This window comes from Tupaia chinensis, unplaced genomic scaffold, assembly GCF_000334495.1.
Source record: "Tupaia chinensis unplaced genomic scaffold, TupChi_1.0 Scaffold000303_1, whole genome shotgun sequence".
NCBI classification, from domain to species: domain Eukaryota; kingdom Metazoa; phylum Chordata; class Mammalia; order Scandentia; family Tupaiidae; genus Tupaia; species Tupaia belangeri.
In genome coordinates, this window is record NW_006159793.1 from 1551594 (window position 1) to 1569521 (window position 17928).

The 17928-nt window shown below is 57.1% G+C and overlaps 1 protein-coding gene across 6 annotated transcripts in view; it reads right to left on the reverse strand.

Moving 5' to 3' along the window:
• Window positions 1–17928, reverse strand: part of PDGFRB (platelet derived growth factor receptor beta) — a 39429-nt gene that overhangs the window by 18675 nt on the left and 2826 nt on the right. The window contains exons 2-8 of one of the 6 annotated variants that reach the window (XM_014588744.2): window positions 13019–13113; window positions 4741–4827; window positions 4443–4488; window positions 2983–3312; window positions 1643–1909; window positions 797–924; window positions 507–723 (exon numbers count right to left, since the gene is read on the reverse strand). In XM_014588744.2, the coding sequence (XP_014444230.1) occupies window positions 507–723; window positions 797–924; window positions 1643–1909; window positions 2983–3312; window positions 4443–4488; window positions 4741–4743 (991 nt within the window). In that variant the 5' untranslated portion in view covers window positions 4744–4827; window positions 13019–13113. Of the gene's footprint in view, window positions 1–506; window positions 724–796; window positions 925–1608; window positions 1910–2982; window positions 3313–4442; window positions 4489–4740; window positions 4828–13018; window positions 13114–17928 lie in introns of those variants that run through there. The other 5 variants (XM_014588745.2, XM_027772815.1, XM_014588746.2 and 2 more) reach the window with 5 other exon arrangements.

The window sequence follows — 17928 nt, forward strand, 5'->3', positions numbered from 1 at the left end:
GCGCTTGCCGGGGGGGGGCCTTGGGCTGCCACCAATGGGGCAGCGTCTCCGGGAGGCGGGGTTCCTGGAGGCCGGGCATCACCTGAATGCCCAAGCGTGTTAACCTTCTGGGGGCGGAACTTCAGGCTTTAGGAACTAGGCCTGGGATGGAGTTCATGGAGTTGGGACTGGGGCTCTGACTGGGACTGGAGCCGACTTTGGGGCTGAGGGTGAGTTGGGGCCTTTTCTGAGGTTAGGAACTGCGTTGTAGTTCTGGGATAGTGGCTGGGATTGGACATCAGGTGGCCAATGGGGTTCTTTCTGGCTGGGTGGAAAGTCTAGGTGGAGATTAGAGTTGGATCCGGGGCTGACACTGCCCTTTAGTTTGGGTTTAGCCCAGAACTGGGGCTTTGGCTGGCACAGGGTCTGTGTTGACATACACCATGTGCAGTGTGGCTAACTATCCCAGGGCTGACAGGTCTGGGTGTAGCTCAGATCAGAGGTTGGGGCTGAACCAAGGCACGCACCGACCACAGTGACGTTGATGGCCTTTTCATCCCGATGGTCATTCATAGTCGCCGACACGTTGCAGATGTAGGTCCCAGAGTCGACCAGCTCCGCACTGGGGATGTGCAGGATGGAGCGAATGTGGGAGGGCACATCGAACAGGAAGTCAGTCACTGGCTCCACCAGCTGCCCGCTCTGCAGGGACAGGTGAGGCAGGTCCCCGGTATCAGGAAGGGTCTATGAGAAGTCAGTTTGCAAACTGAGAGCGCCATCCCTGCCCAGCCCCTCCTCCACCACGGCTCAGCATTACCTCCATCCGGGGGTATGTCCACTCAAAGTTGACCACCTCGTTCCCAGTGACAATGCACATGATAGTGATGTTCTCGCCCTGGCGGACCACGGTCTGCACTGCATTCACGGAGACGTTGATGGATGACACTGGTGGAGACAGATTGGTGAATTTACCACCAGTTAGCACTTCAGCTTGGAGATGGGGGAGGAGTCCAGAGAGGGAAGGGGTGACTGGTGTGTAAGATCCACCTATTGGAAAGCTACTTACTGCATACCTACTGTGTGCCAAGGACTAGTCTAGACCCTGAGGCTAGAGCAGTGAACACAACAGACAAAATCTCTGCCCCCATGGAGCTGCTGTTCTAGAAGGATAACAGTGTAGAAATCCTGGAAACCAGAGAACTCTGGGGACCCAAGTACAGGAGCAATGTGTTGACATTCACCATGCGCCAGGCACCTTCCATCTTTTGTTATGGCCACTCTCCACACTAATCCCATGAGGTAAACAGTCACTTTCATCCCCGTTTTGCAAAGGAAGAGTTTACGTGCCTTGCATAATGTTACTCAGGCAGGAAATGAGAGATCCGGGATTCAAACCAGCTGGCCCAAAAGCTTGTGCCATTGGCCACTATGTTATGCAGCCAAGTTCTGCCACCGTTGTGGCCTATGAATATGAGCAAACTCCATGATCTCTCTGAGCCTCAGTTTCCCTATCTGCAAAGTAAAGAAGACTTACCCCCCTTCCATGGCTATAGTGAGAATCCAATAAAAAAATGGTGTCGTACCCTTGGTAGACTGCAAAGGGCTGACCTCTGTGAGGGTTAGCCTGGCCTCTGTTGAGCATCAGGCCAGAAAGGGGGCTCACCCTGAAGGCTGTAGATATAGTAGGCATCGGAATCCACCTCCCTATCCCCGATGGTGGTTTTGCAGATGTAGGTCTTGTCCTCAAAGGTGCCAGTGAAGCCACGTTGGTGGTCATACGGGATTGGCAGTGGGACGTCCACTTTCTTCTCATGCAGTGTCACTATAAGCTGTGGGTCTGTCACTCGGCACGGAATTGTGGTCTCAGTTTCTCCCGTAACAAAGACAAATAGTTCCTCGGGGTTCATAGGGAGAAAGACCACGCTGGGATCTGCCAGGGGTAGAGCCAAGGGTGAGTGTCAAGGGAACTGGGTTTCTGGCTATTCCGCATGATCTTGAGCAAGGCTTATCCCATCTCGGGCTAAGACTTCAGTTTCCTTTATAGAATAAGGATGGTGCTATGTTTTGAATGTTTGCCCCTTCCAAAACTTTTGTAAAAGTCCTATTGCCATAGTGACAGTCCCAAGAGGCGATTAGGCTCTGATGGCTTGACCCTCATGGATTGCTGCTGTTATAGAAAAGCAAGGTTGCCCCTCTTCTTGCTCTCTTTCGCCCTTCCTCCTTCCACCATGGGAGGATGCAGCACCAAGACTCTGACCAGATGGTGGCCCTTGGTTTTGGACTTCCCAGGCTCTAAAGCTGTGAGCCCATAAATGTCTATTCAGTATAAATTACCCAGTCTCAGGTATTCTGTTATAGCAGCAAAGGCAGACAAAGACAGATTTCTGTCTCTCAGAGACCTCTTCCAGCTCTAACTTTTTTTTTTCTTGCCATAGGGCACATATGCTTGCCAGAGAGAGACAGAGAGGGAAAGTGAGAAATCACCCCCTGGGGCTGGAGGGATGGCCATACCACAATCCCATCTCCTCCATTCTCCTTTGGGCATGCAAACACCCAAGCCTGGCATGAGTCTCAAGCCACCAAGTCCAGGACTTGAACCTTGGTCGACTCTGTGGGAGTCCAGTGCCTTAACCACCACTCCACCTGCTGGCCCCCAGCTCCAACATGTGATAATGACAGTGTTACTTACTGAAATGAAGCTGGTACCTAGAGCTTGAAAAATAGAGAGGATGGGACACGGGGCCAAAGAAGAGCAGATTGGAAGCAGCTGAGAATGCCAAGTTCTTGGGAGGCAGGAACGGGGTTGGCTGTCAGGGGGCAGACAGATGCCCTGACTAAGGAGTGGGAATAACCACCCCTGAACTGAGCTGGGCCTATTCCACGATGTGTCCACTTTTCTAAGATGGCTGCGGTTTAGTCACTGAAGCATTCTCTGAGCTTATCCCTGTGCCTTTGGTCAAGAAGAGGAGGGAGGGAGAAGGCCCTTGGGCCAGGGATACTTACCAGGCACAAAGATGTAGAGCCTTTTCTGCTCATTGGGATCCAGCCCTTGGGAGCTGTAGTAGCCGCAAGTGTACCCTCCTGTGTCTAGCCCGGTAACATTGGCCAGAGTGAGCACACTGGAGAAGGTGCCGTTCTCGGCCTTGGCCAGTTCCTGCCGCGGCTCCTGGGAGGTCCATTCCCACCTCACAGGAGCTGAACCCGAACAAGTCAGAACTAAGGAGCTGGAGACGTTGAGGATCAGCTCTGGCCCCGCAGGGGTTATAGCCAGGCCTTGGGAGTCCTGTGGTCCCAGCAGCAACAGCAGGGGCAGCAACAGCAACTGGAACTGGCCTGCAGGGTAGGTATCAGACGTCAGGATACAGAGCCTCCCCACACACACCCGTGTCTCTTCCAGAGCTGACTCTGTGAGAGGCCATGTCTGCATGGTTCCCAGCTCCCTGAAAAGCACGTCTAATCCGATAGCAACCAGGACCCTCCTCCATGGCTCTGAGGCCTGCTTGCCCAGTGCCAGGCTCCCAGGGACTCCTTGTCTCCTGCCTCGGTCCCTGTAAACCCTCCAGGCTCTGAGTCCTTCAGCAGTGCTGTGTTCAGGCAGCAGGCATGGAGGAGGCCAGGAAATCCTTGGGAAGCAATTCTCAGGCCTCTAGTTCCTGCATTACTTCCCAGGTCACTTTCTGAGCTTCTTGCCTGCAGCTGCCTACAGCCTCCCAGGTACCCTGGAAGCCCCGAGATGGCCCTGATTCGTTGGTAGAGGGAAGGGCTCAGGTGGGGGTAGACAGGAGCAGGAGAGACACGGAGGCCCCTGGGGCTGGTGAGGACTAAAGAGAGGGACGCGTGTGTCAGGTAATTGCCACCTCTCCATGACATCCCCCTAAGAAGCATTTGGTAAGCCACAGCCCCACAACGTGCTGAAAACCCGGAGAGGTTCAGACAAGTGGGCAGTCAGTCAGACGGTGTGTCTGCCTGGCAGGCTGTTGTCTGGTCATTGACTGCTTGGTCAGTCGCCCAGCTCCTGGGAATCCAAAGCAGGCGATGGGCAGGAGTGAGGGCAGGTGTATGCTCTGAGAAGCCCAGACTGAACTTGAGCACTCATAGCCAATGAGAAGTCTGGGCAGGGGAAGGGTGTCCCAGGCTGGGACCAGGCCAAACCAGCCAGACTGAGAAGAGATGCGAGGCTGGGGTGGCAGCTATAGAGTAGGGTTGGGTATGGAGAGTCCAGCAAAGGATTTGAACTGATGGAACATTCTAGACAGCAGGGGCCCACTGAAGGCTTCTAGACTAAGGGCTGGGCAATCAAAGGAGTCCTCCAAGAGACACACTAGAAACATAGGAGGGGAGGCTCGAGAGCACACAGTGCTTCTGGACTCCCATGCCTGGGGCAAGCATACACTGTCCCCGTCAGCTTCAGGGCCCTGCTTAGCAGCTCCCTGAGGTCCCTGCTCCCTGACCCAGCTACCTACCATTGAGGGCCAGAGCTGGTATCGCACCCAGAAGCTGCATGGTGTCCTGCAGAGTTAAACAGAGGTCAGGATCAGGCTGGGCAGAGGCGGTCCAGGGCCCATCTTAGCACCTGGCTTTGTAGTCTGAAGTCAGAGGCCACCCACACCCATGGCTGAGAGGGCACTCCGACCCTAGGCCCCCTCCCCTCTGCACTGGGCTGAGCCTCAGGGTGCCTGGGCCCTGCTTGGCTCTGTCCTAATTCCCAGGCTTTGGCTAAGTCCCCTGCCTCTCTCTGGGCCTTAGTTTCCCTGAATGTACCATTGGGAAGTCTGCTGGATGATGTCCAGGGCCCACCAGCTCTGACAGTCCAGCCTCCTGGTGACAGTTCCAATACCAGGCTCTTATCTGCCAGCACAAATATTTGGGAAAGTGTGATGAAAGGCCTGGGGGAGAGGGAAGGGGTAGGCCAGAACCCAGAGGGCTCCCACAGCTCCACAGCACAACAGGAAATGGAGGCGGCTGTGGGAAGGGAAGCGGGGGAGCTGGGGTTATGGAATGTGGGGGGTGGGCCTGGCCCCCTCCACTCAGCCCAGAGCAGCCTAGGAGGCCCAGGGGAGAGGGGCCAGGGGAAACCCCCTCAAATAGCAACGTTTCCAAGGTCCTTAGATACCACTGAAGCCAAGCTCCCCACCCCCACTCTGAGTCCAGATGGGGAAACTGAGGCTGTGAGAGGAAAAGAAGTTTGTACAGGATTCTACAGTACCAGGAGAGATAAAGAGACAGAGAGACAGAGAGGCGACACACAGAAGTATCGTTCTGGAGACACAAAGAGACAGAGCAGGGATGTAAAAGAGACATATGGGATGCGTGGGTCTTCACTCTCCTGCTTGGCAGCCATGCCTCTGACCCCAGGTACAGCCCAGCCAGCTGTGCTGAGCAGCTGCCTGCGGAGTCCACAGCAGGAGGCCAGAGGTGGCGGGGGACACGGAACCCCAAATGTGGGGTGTGCCCACACAACAAGGCAGCAAGGAGCCTCCTGGTTCTGTAGGCCTGAGGACACCCCCGTCCCCCTCAGTGGCTGTCCAGTGGCTGCCAGGCCTGGTTCCCAAGACCACACCCAGCTTGCCCCCACCTCTCCCATGTCACCCCTTTTGTTCCTAACCCTGGCCCAGGGAGCTGGGCTCAGGCTACAGCATGCCACCTTCGGGGTCTCACCACATCTGGGGCCTTGCCATCTCTGTGACTTGGGTCTCCCACCTCTCCCGGGGGGGTGATGGTGAGTGACCTCCAGAGCTGAACTCACACATTAGGTCTGGCTCAGACACAAGGCACGGCCTGCCGACCCCCCAGTCCCAACCCTGCTCTGTGCCCAAGAAGCAAACTGAGTAAGTCTTCACCCTCCTTCTGCTCCTCGCTTCAGACCTGTCTGCCTGAGGGTCCCCTCATTTCCCCGACTCAAAGTTGAGCCCATCCGACACCCCTCCACAGCATCCCCACTCTGCTCCCTCCTGCCCCAGCTCCTCCAGCTGGACCCCAGGAGGGAGCAGCGCCAAGGCAGAGCCAGAAGCCCCCACAGAGGCCCATCTGCCCCTTGGCGGGTGCCCCTCTGGCTCCCCCCTTCCTGCCCGAGGTCTCAGCCAAAGAAAATCATTAGCAGCCGAGGCTGGGGGAGGGGGTCACCAGCCTCCCTGCCCCTCCCCTCCCAGCCTCCCTGGCTGGCCACACTGTTTATTATTCTAAAGGAGGAATTTGGCCGGCTGGCCAGGAGATGGGAGGTCATTGCGAGGGGGCTGGCCTGGCTCTGGAAGGTCGGGCTGGCCGTGTGGGCTGGGCCTTCATGGCATGCAGCCCTCCACCCTGCGCCAGTGCGGCACTGGATCCACTCCCCTCCAGGCCCTCTCCTGATGAGCCTGAGGCTGGTGTTGGCTCAGAGTGTCCGAGACTAAGCTAGAAGAACCCTTCTTGAATTGACGGTAGAAGCCCAGAGAGGGGCAGAATCGTGCCCCAGTCACACAGCAAACAGGAAGATCTGAGCGATGGAGAGAAGATGGTTTGAGCAAAGAGTTCAGAGAGAGTGTAGATGCTTTAGGGAGGGTGAGGACGCCCCACTGATTTTAGACCAATTTCACTCTACAAGAAGCAAGTATTTCGACTTCCTTCACAAGGGTCCTCGGACTCACCGCGAGACTGAGCAAGCGTCCAGCCCACCTGGGACTCTGTTTCCCCGATCCATGAGTGGTCTGGGTGGCCATCTGTTCTAAAGCTCTGACTTTTTGACTGGCCATAGAAAAGGGTCTAGTCCTCCTTATCCTCACCGGGTGGTTTTCAGAGACAGGGGCTGGTGAGAAGAGGGAGCTATACTCCTGAGGCCAGAGTCACCTGAGAACCCATAACCCCTCTCATTCCATGGGTGGAGCTTCCCTGTGCATCCAATCACAGATGTGCTGTACAGACTGTTTCCCTCTGGGTCCTCGGTTTCCCCATCTAGACTGTTAGCATTGGACAATTGACTTCTAAGTGACTTCTAGCTGCGTAAACTAGTGAAACAGAAACCCAGCAGGTGGCAGGGAAGGGTGGCCTAGACAACAGGCTGGAGGACCATAAAGGACCAGAGTGAGGTCCAGGGACCCAGACATGACCTCTGGGGCATCTTGGATGACTCCCTGACATCCCAGGTGCCCATACAATGCCTATGAACCTCTGTGCTTCTGTATAGACTTCCGTGGTTCTGGCCAACCAGGGGTCCAGGCTGACTTGGGAGGCAAGCCTATGTCATGTCGCTTCCCTTCCTGGGGTGGGCTGTGCTCCAGGGAGGAGTCACCCAGGACAACATGGTATCAGTGTTGGGGAGGAAGCACTCCCAAACATCTGTCATGTTTTCATACAATTAGAAAAGAAAGAGGCAACCCCTCGGGAGCCCACCTTTGCTCCTAAAGAGAGTGCTATGTGCCAGAAAGTCTCATGAATACTCCTATTTTGGCCATCTCAGAGGTCCAAAGATGGGGTCAGGGCCTAGCTCCTCCCAGCGAATCAGAGGGACCCCTCAGGGAAGCAGAGTGGGGACCCAAGTCCAGGGGAGTGAGCACGCACGGGGAGTTGCGGCTGGAGTTCCAACCTTCCCGCCTTGCAGCACACACAATTCCCCCACTCCTTTCCCACCGCCTTAATCTAAATAAATCCAGTGCCCTTCTGGGCCACACCCGCCAGCAGCAGCTTCCCCCCCGCGGGTTCCTGAGGCTCCCACGACACAGGCAGGCCGGGGTGGGGGGGGCTACATTGCTGAGGGGGTGGGGGAGCCTGCACACGGTGAGCACATGCACACAGCACGGATGCCTGCCTACATGCTTGCTCGCTCGCACGCTCCTCTGAAACACATCTGTGTGTGACAAGCGCGTGTGTGCTCAGCCCTCACGTAGGCACGACAGAAATGCATGGCCACACAACACACACACGCGCACACAACACATGCATGCCACAGCTCCCACTGTGCCCAGGACACATGCACACAGCACAGACAGCTGCCCGGGTGCTCTCCTGCACACCCGTGGGAGATGTGCCCGTGTGCAGTAGGGCACACGGGTACCCAGCTCAAACAATAAGCACAAAGCGTGTGCACACAGGACCCCAAACTCACCTGATCCTGCAACCGTGTACACAGACAAGCCAGAGGGCCGGTGTGCGTTGTGCACTTACAGCGCCGTTTCCTGTCCCAGGGATGTTCCGAGCACTTAGCGTGTATTGACTCACTCAATGCTCAGTCCTCTCTATGAGGTAGATACCACAAGCACTCCTGACTTATTGGTGGGCAGACTGAAGCAGAGAGCACTTAAGAAATTCGCTAAGGAAGGCAGAGCTGGGAAGGGCAGGGCAGAGACTGTACCGAGGCTCGACCTCTGTGAGTCCATAGCCTCCTACGCCATGCTCCCAACGGATGTACGAGTGTGCTTGGATCTGGGTAGAGGGCAGTGGGACTGACAGAACAGACGGGCTGGGGATTTATTTTGCTGAGAATCGACAGGCCTTGGTGACTGAATGTTGAGGGAGGTGTCACAGATAAGCCTGCACCTCTGTTTCTGACTAGGACTCCTGGGAACAGGAGTGTGCACGCTGGGGGATGATACCATCTTCTGGGATGAGAATGAGGCTGAAGGGCAGGATCAAGAGCCCCCCAGGCTGGTTTGAGATGGGGAGGGGCCAGGGGTAACTGAATGGACAGTGGGATGGTCAGGCTGGAGGCAGGGGACAGGTTGGGCAGAAGCAACAGTGAGCTGAGGATGGAGGAAGCCAGCTACAGGAGCAGGGTGTGCCCGGCAAGTCTCAGGCCAAGGATGCTCTGAATAAACAAGATGCCCGAGGGAGGAGAAGGCTGGGCCATGCATCGTGGGGTCAGAGTCTTGGACTGTCAGTGCTGCACAGCCTCCAGGGGTCATCTATCTGATCCAACCCTCTCCTCATGCCCCACTACACAGGTGGGGAAACTGAGGCTTAGGGAAGGAAAGCGAGAAGGCACAGTTTCGGCCGGGGCAATATGGACTCGAGTGGCCAATGAGGTACTAGGGCTCTCCTGACGAATGGCTCCCTGCCCCTGATCTCTGCTCAGCGTGGGACTGGTGGCTCGAGCCCCCGGGGCCCTCACCCTCTCTGCAGCACACCACCCAGCCACACAGAAGAGGGCTCTTCGAAAGCTCATGGAAAAAACTTTTTTTTTTTTTTTTGAGAAATTTTCGCTATAGGGCGCATGCGCTCACCAGACAGAGAGAGACATAGAGACAGAAAGCGAGAAATCACCCCCCAGAGGGGATGGTCACGCCGCAATCCCTTCTCCTCCATTTTCCTCTCGGGATCTTGGGCACGCACACACGCACACGCGCCCGGCGTGAGTTCTAGGCCACCGGGTCCGGGACGCGAACCACGGTCGACTACGTGGGAGTCCAGCGACATAGCCATTACGCTAACTGCTGGTTCCCGAAAAAACATATTTTGAAAACACCTGTGCATAGGTTTCAAAATTGTTTGCACCCAAATAAACTCAGACTTTAATTTTTATTCTCCCATGAACTTTTAGAAGTCTTCTCATAAAACTTCATTAACAAAGTCACTTTTGCTGCCCTGTCCCAGCCAGGCAGGGATTGGTGACTGAGACTCAGAGAAGGTGACTCACTAAGTCGCTGGCACAAGTGGGACAGATGCCAATCTCCTGACTAATAGTCTCGTTTTCTCTCATCCACGCCAGCGGCACGTCACAGTCCCTGAGACCGAGTTCGGAGTGGGAGTGAGGGAACCTGGTTCTAGTCCCAGCTCTGTCACCGCTTAGAGCACGGTCTCGCCCCCGCTCCGGGCCTCGGTTTCCTTGTCTGTACAATGGAGTAGGCCTGCTGTCCTGGGAGGCTCTCAGAACCCCGCTCTGGAAGGCAAACGTGCTGACTGCGATGATGGGTGTGGGGAGGAGCCTCCGCCAGATGTCATGACTCAGCTCAAACAAGGCAACCAGTTCCAGGCCCGGGACTATGTAGGGCCAAGAGGCCTCTGGAGCCAGGGATGGCTGAGAGTGACAGTCCCACAGCCCGGGTCTGGCAGTCTGAGCCAGGTGGGCTTAGATGTGGGTGTGATCTTGCAGCATGGGTCAGGGAACCCATCCTGGGAACTAGGGAGGAGAGCAAGGTCCAGAGGGTGGGGGGACATTAGTTATGTGTGCGTGTGCAGAGTTGGGGGGACCTGGGGAGCGGCTGAAGCTCCCACATGCCCCCTCGATCCTATGTTCCACTTCTATCTGAAGGTTCAGCACCCCAACAAAACGTTCCTCCCCTTAGCTTCAGGATCACACTGAGGGCAGAGGGGACAAGCAACCCAACCCAAATCACATGGTGACAGAGCTCCATCACCCAGGCCATGTGCTCCAGACCCAGGGGGCCTTCACACCTCGGGGGTCCTACAAAGTCTCCTTGAGTGAAGCAGAATCAGCTGGCTAAGTTGGGGCCTCCAGTAGGCTCTAGCTGCCCTGGAGGTAGCAGTGGAGGGGAGAACAGGGCTGGTTCCCTGAATCGTGCTGATCCCCTTCCAGGGCAATCTGGCTGCCTCGGGGTGACCTACTGTGCTCCCCACCCTGGCTCCTCCTTGTCATCCATCCCCTCTTGCCTGTTCTCACATCCCAACCAGAAATACCTATCCGACGTGTTCCTCCCCAGCCTCCCTGGCTCTCCGTAGTCCGGTGAAGGCCAGCTCCTTAGCCACGCCTACAGACGGCTCCTGCCCTGGCCCTGCCGACAGCTCCGTGGTGCCGAGGGAGGAAGCCCGCTGCCCTCTCCTCTCTCCAGGGCCCAAATCAGGCCCGACACTCGTCATCCATTCTGAGCTATTCTCCCCAGGAGACCTCCCCAGGGACTCAACGGAAAGAAATGATCTATTTTCTGGAAGTCCAAAATAAAATGAAACATCTGTCTGGAACGAAGCCAGGCTGATAAAGAACGGACTGATCCCCCAGGCCGACCCCCCTCCGGCAGCACACACCCTGTCACCCACCAGAGTGTGTGTGCTCCAGGGTGGGAGGGGCGATGCTTGCCCAGATACTTGGAACAGTGCGTGGGAAAGCGCTCAGTGTGGGCCTCACGGTCACTGGGGGCCCAAGGGAGGGGGCCTGGGTCCCCAGACAGGCTGGGAACAGCCTGAGAAGGAGATCAGGGAGGGAGGGAGGCCGGCCGCATGCCCCTGCCCGCCGCCTGCAGAGCAAGCACTTCCTGCCTCCTGCGGGGCCTCACTGGCCTGCCCTCCTTGGCCCCCATGGCCACCCTCCTGGCCATATGGCCTGGCTCTGCCCAGGCCCAGTGGATCCTTGTCCCAGAGGCCCCCGGACCCCACCTGGACTCCAACAGTCTCCTCAAAAGGATGGTAATAGCTACCTCCAATTTACTACCCACTACCCACACCCTGGCCAAGCTCTGCGTGCCAGTGACCTCAGAGAGTTCTCAGCGCAATCCCATGGCCTCAGAGAGGTTATGTCACTTGCTCAAGATCACAGAGCTTGCCAGTGGTGGATTCAGCATTCCACCCTGGGCAGTCCAGCCCCGGGGCACAAAAGCTCAATGCCATGGGACTGCTGCCCTATGGCAGACGGCAACGGTGAGGAGCCAGGCGAAGAGGACAGCCCGGTGCCTGGCACGGAACAAGCTCAACACGCAGTAGTGGGCCGCCAGCCTTATTCTCGCGCCCTCCGTCCCCAACTTCTCTGTTCATTCTTTCATGCTCTCTTTCGAAGGCTGGGTGAGGCCGAAGCTGACAGTATGAGAAGGAGCAGTCACATCGCTTTCCACCGCCTCTGCGGACGCGGAGCTGGGAGGACACATGCCCTTCATTCACCTTCTCACTCCCCTCGGCAACTGCACGCCTCCCACCACAGGGGCCTCACCCCCTCGCTGGTGGCGCAGGGTCCTTAGAGGCCGGCCTAGTGGAGGATGGTTTCACCTGATCACTGCATCCCCGGAACATTTTTCGCAGACTAATGGTTCCAATGCCCCACCCTCCCCAATCTGAAAACACACAAAAGCTTCTACTAGTTTGGAACTAGCCCATCTGCTAAATAAGACGATCTGACGTTTTTATTTCACTTTAGTTTGTAGTTTGCCCAAGGTCACAGGGCCAATCAGCCGAGGAGGTCGAATGCAAACTCGGGTCTCTGACAGCCATGCCTGTATCCTGTATAGAAGGAGCTCTGTCCACAGAGGACACTCCCACACAGGGCCTGCCTGAATGGGGTCCATTCCGAACCCGGGCCCTTAGGGACAGAAGACCCCTCACAAGTCAGAGCCCTGCTCTGCCCTCGCTGCGAGTGCAGGGGTCCTAGGTCACCCCGTGATTGGCAAGTCAGTGCTTTCTGCAGCTCCCTGCTGGGGTGGGGAGGGGGTCTGCACATTCTGTGGGGGAGCAAAGACCCTTGCTGAGCAAGCCTGGGTCTGGAGGGTCTCTGGCTGCCTTCTGGCCTGTGCCGGCCTTGGAGCATCCAGATAGCCTGGCTAGGTGTGTGGCCAGCTCTGCCAGAGGCCTGCTGTGCTCAGGGTCCAGCCCTGCCCCTGCTGGGGCCCCAGCACCCCCTTCCACTGTTCACAGAAGACCAGGGCCCCCGCGGCTGCAGAGTTCCAGGCCTCCACCATCCCTGGCTGCCCTCCCTGCCCCCACCCCCCAGAGCCTCATCTCCGGCCGGAGCCATGGCAACGGACAGCGCCAGGCCCTGGCAGCCAGAGGAGCCCCTGAAAGGGGTCCCAGGCTGAGGCTGGGGATGGGGGCGCGGCAGGCGCAGACAAGCAAACCTTCTGTTCCCCAGGCTGCTGCCAGTCCAGGCTCAGCCACGGGCCGGGCTGGGGGCCGCAAAGAGAATGGGTTCTCAGAGCCAAGTGGGCAGGGGGCAGGCTGGCCCCAGGGCCCGTTTGTACTGACCTGCAGCACACGGCCTTCCCCCAGCAGCCTGGAGCCCGCAAATCGGCAGGGGTGGCTCACTCACGAGGAAACAGCCGTTGACTGGTGCCAGCTCGGGAGCATTGAGATTCCCCTCAGAGTCCTCCTGGGCAGCAGGTCAGCAGGGAGAAAACTCCCACGTCTCACTTACCCGCTGTGTCTCAGCATCTGTTCCCCCTGCTCGCTGCAGTCACTCACTCTCCAGTCCTCCCCGTCCTCAGCCTCTCTGGGCCTTGGTTTCCTGGTCTGTAAATCAAGGCTCGTCACAGAGGTGTTGAGGCCATCAAAGGAGTTAGAACGAGCTAAATGCTTAGACCAGGGCCTGGCACACAGCCCTCTGCAAAGCCAGTGGCCCGGTTACTATTATCCACCCACTCACGGAGAGCAAGCCGCTTACTCAGCCTCGAGCCCACAGCCGAGACCCCACTAGAGGAGCCTGTCAGCAGAGGATGCCTGTGACAAGTTAGACGCGGAGGAAGGCCTCCCCACCCAGGGTTCCCCAAGAAGGGATCACTGCTGTTACTCCTGCCACTGTCAGCAGCAGCCCTTCCAGGTGCACGGACACTGTGCAGGGAGGGTCTTGTAGGACACGCTCAGGGGTTTAGTGGCCAACCTAGAACTCAACCCAAGTTGCAGGATGCCCAGTCCACTGTGTGGACTTCTCCTCCAGTGCCTCGGCAGTAATCCCTAATTTGATTTTCTAGAAAATCAGGAACCCCCCCAACAGTTATGTAGGCCCTCCGAGCTCCTCATATGGAATCGAGCTTGCAGGAGGTGCTCAACAGATGCTTATGTGGCATGAGAGAGCCACAGGCTGGATTGGGTCAGCTCTTCCAACCTCATGCCTGGGCCTCACTGCCCCCCAAATAATGCAGAACTCACTAGGCTGGGCAACTGGGATGGGCAGGTGATGGTGACCCTCTCCCTCCTGGAAGTGATGGGGACAAAACAGACCCATGGGACTCTGGAGCCAGCAGGCTACGCCCGATGCCACCCAGGGCAGGGGAATGGCCTGGGAGCCCAGCCAGGCTGGGAGCAGCAGTTCCAGCTTGATGTTACTCGGTGCCAGGCCTGAGTCCCAGTTCTACCACCTCATAACTGTGAGGCCTCTCTGAGTTTAACTCCTCCGAACCTCAGTTTCCTAGAAAACAGCACAAGAGACTCCTTCCCCTTTCTGTGAGGGTTAGAGATGATGGCGTACACTGGGCACATAACAGCTGACCCATGAGCAGTGAGTATCATGGTGATAGGATTCTTCCAGTGCAGAGGGGGCAGGCCTTCCTGAGCCAACCTGCAGGGTTTAGTCAGGCTCTTTGGTGAATAAGGCGAGAAAAGGGTTTTCCGCAGGGTGCTTGGAGCAGTTAGGGAATGGGAGGTGGAAGGCAGAATGGGCAGAGAGGGTTCGTTAGGCAAGAAATTCCGGCTCTTCGGCAAAGAGGTAGGTGATAGGCAGGGAAGGAGAGCAGCAGTCACTTTGGGCAAGGTTTGGGGTTCTGGGTAAGGATTCAGGCTCTGCCCTGGAGGCACCAGGGAGACAATTTTGCAGGGCACTGATTGTGATGAGCCCTCAGAAGCTCCTCTGGCTGCCGGGGCCTGGCTAAGCTGCTGGCTGGGCCACAACGATGCTGTATTTCCAAACACTGCAGAAGGTGGCGGGGCGGGGAGGTCTCCGCGCAGGAGGCTGACACGAACAGGTTGGCATGTTGTCAGAGGTCGTGGAGTAGATGGGGGCAGTGAGGCAGTGAGGTCAGTTTCGGATTCGAAGCCATCCTACCCCAGCCTAAACTCCCTGGCAGGATGAGCTACATCATTCTCAAGGCAAGTGGAAAACGAAAATGCAGGGTTCCTTGTTAAAAAATGATTGAGACTTTCAAGATGGTGACTGCAAAGGCTTCAGTCAAACACAGGACCTATGAAGCCTGGGGTGCATGGGAGGTCGCACACTCACGAAGTCACCTCTGCTCCCTGGACTAAAGTGGAGGCCATCGTCCACCCACCCACCCATCCATCCATCCATCCACCCACCGATCCACCAATCCATTTATCTATCCCTCCATGCATCCACTTATCTAGTCCCTATTCCACTGTCTGTGCCATGGATGGCCCCAGGCTGGGACAGGTCCAGTGCTCTGGGTTGGGGGGCTGGGGCTCCTGTGACATGTTTACAGAGTTGAACCCCGCCCTCTGGGGCTGCCTGGAAGTCCCCTTCCTCCACCCCATGCCCACATAGGTTCAGCCTCAAGGGCAGAGAAGCTGGCAGGTCGGGCCCTTGCACTTCCACTCCCCGGGACAGGAAGGTAAGCAGGGCAGCAACCAGGATGTGGTAGAACAGCCTGAGAAGCCGGGCAGGGATTCTCAGGAACGAAGAGCAGGGTGGAATGGGCTTCTGGGGCCATTGAACTCTCTCTTGGCCTCCCCCAGCGTTACACAAGGGGAAACTACCACAGAATGGAGAAGTGACATGACCCAAAACTCGGTGGTCCAGAAACTACCTGTGGCAGTTCCCATCCCTCGGGAAGGCTTGCTTCCTCTCCAGGCGACTCTGCCCTCTGGCCTCCCCCGCAGAGAGACCAGGAGGCTGAGCCCTGAGTAGCAGAGGCAGAACTGGGCCTCTCCAGGTCTTTGGGGACGGGAGCCCAGGTCCCAGGGCCGATGACCTGAGTAACCCCAGGTGTACCCTCTGCTCTCCAAACCTGTTCCCCACCCAAGTAGTAAGGAAGTTGATACAGGTGGTCTCCATTCTGGAACCTTCTACCCCTGGCTCTCACTAGGGGCCACTGCTTCAGAGGGTGGAGAAGCTGAACCCTGGCTGATGACAGGTTTCAGGCACTGAGACATCAATAGCCTAACCTGAGGCCAGGAGAGGTAGGGTGTGAATGCAGAGAAAGCACTGCGCTTTGATTTTCAACCTCCTACACCAGGCTGGGGGCCTGGGACAGCAAGCCCTAGGCCAGAGGGTTCAGGAAGGTTCTCCAAAAAGTGGAGACAGACAGAGGTGAGCCCCCACACTGGAAGCAACAACAGTGTGAATTCTACATACCCACTGCTGGAGGTGGTCCTTCCCTCCCCTCACCTCTGGACTCCATTATTCATCTGGGCCAAAGTCTTGCTTCCTCTTGAAATCAGAACATAAGAGGTTCAAATACGGGGTGAGCAGGTGGCATAGTGATTGAGGCACTGGACTCCCACATGGTTGATTGTGGTTTGAGTCCCGGTCCTGGTGGCTCAAAGCTCACTCTGGACACATGTGTGTGTGCATGCCCAAAATGCCAAGAGGAAAATTAGAGGACAAGGGATTATGGTGTGGCCATCCCTGCAGGGGTGTGATTTTTCGCTTTCTGCCTCTGTTTTTCTGGTGGGCACATGCACAGTATCAAAAACAAACAAACAAACAAACAAAACCCAAAACACTCTCAAAAATAAAAAAAAAGAAGGTTGGAAAACGCAGCACTGGACCTAGAGGATGCACACACAGCCCCTAACGGACCCACTCCCCAGCCCTCCGTACTCGGTATCCCAGGCCTGCGGCTCTGTGGACACACGCACTCAGACTCCCTGAGGAACCCAGTGCATTAAGGAGCCACACCCTCGTTGTCCGAGGCCCCTCCTCGTTACTGCAGGTTACGGTTCCATTAGCAGCCATCGATTCTGGCCTGTCTGTAATGCGGGGAGGAAGGGGGTGAACCCCTCCACTGTGAGGTTAAACATGCACGGTTCCGAGTACACAGCAGGGCTTGTGTGGCTGCCAGTCTGGGCGGGCAAGGCCTGGAATCCTGGAATTGTTCTCGGCCTGGAAGGGACCTCAGCCATCATCTGGGTCAGCCTCCTTGTTCAACTGATGGGGAAACTGAGGCTTGGAGAGGGACCGGCTTGCCCACAGCCACAGCACGCTAGGGGTTGGTGACCACCTCAACACTGAGGGCACAGCACCGAGGCCATCTCAGAGTTTACCCTGGATCCCCAGGGGCGTTTTGGGCCCCACCAGCTTCTTGTCATGGGGCTCTAGAGTCAGAAAACCAGGAAGATAACCCCAACACCAACACTGCCAAGCTGTGGACTCGGGGCAACTGACTTAACCTCTCTGGGCATTTCCTCCTCTGTGGGATGAGGAGGGTTTGGATCTCCTCCTCCAGCTGTCGTGGTGGCTAAGTTAGTCTGGTGACTATTTACTAAGGACTGACTTACGCCGATACACACTAAGGGCTGCGGAGTCAGCAGAAGTGCATCCAGAACGTGCTCGGGGCTGCCCCGTGCTGCCGTCCTGCCTGCACTGCCTCCTAGCCGAGACGCCGAATTCTGGCCCAACACCCCTTCCCCTCCCTCGCTCCTGGGCAGGCACAGGGGAGAAGTCCCATCCCAAGGACCCACTGCCCACAGGTTTCTGAACCATGTGCAGAAGATAGGTGTGGTGACTGAGGCAGCTGGATCCTACATGGCTGACTGGGCAGTTCGAGTCCTGGACCTGGGGACTTGAGAAACACACCAGGTGCATGTGTGAGCGTGCCCCAAATCCCAAGGAGAATAGAGGAGAAAGGATTGTGAAAGGATTGTGCGTGGCCATCCCCCTGGGAAGGTGATTTCTCCCTTTCTCTCTCACTCTCTCCTGCTAGCACACAGGCCCCATGGAAAAGAAAGAAGAAAGGAAGGAAAGCAGGGAGTCAGGGACGGAGGAAGGAAGTGGGCAGCCAGGTCCCTTCCATGGGCATAGGCTTCGTGGGCTGCAGCCCCATTTCCGGGCCTGTGAGAGCAGAGGCCTTAGATGTCTCACCTGCCCTGTGAAGAGCAGGAGCCCTGGTAGTGCCCTTGGCTATGCTGCTACCCCAGGGTCCTGCACACCGCCCTGCTGCTCACAGAGGAGGAGACCGAGGCCCTGAGAGGCAAAGCACTGGCCCAGGGTCACACAGTCAGCCAGGAGCTGAACTTGGGCTCCCGTATGCTCACTGGTTGCTCAGGCTGCTGTTGCCACAGATGGGAAGGCAGCCCATGGAGGCGGCTTGGGGTCTAGGGCTGGCCACGCGGTGGATTTGGACCAAGCCAGGTCGCCAGCAGCAGGTCTCCTGA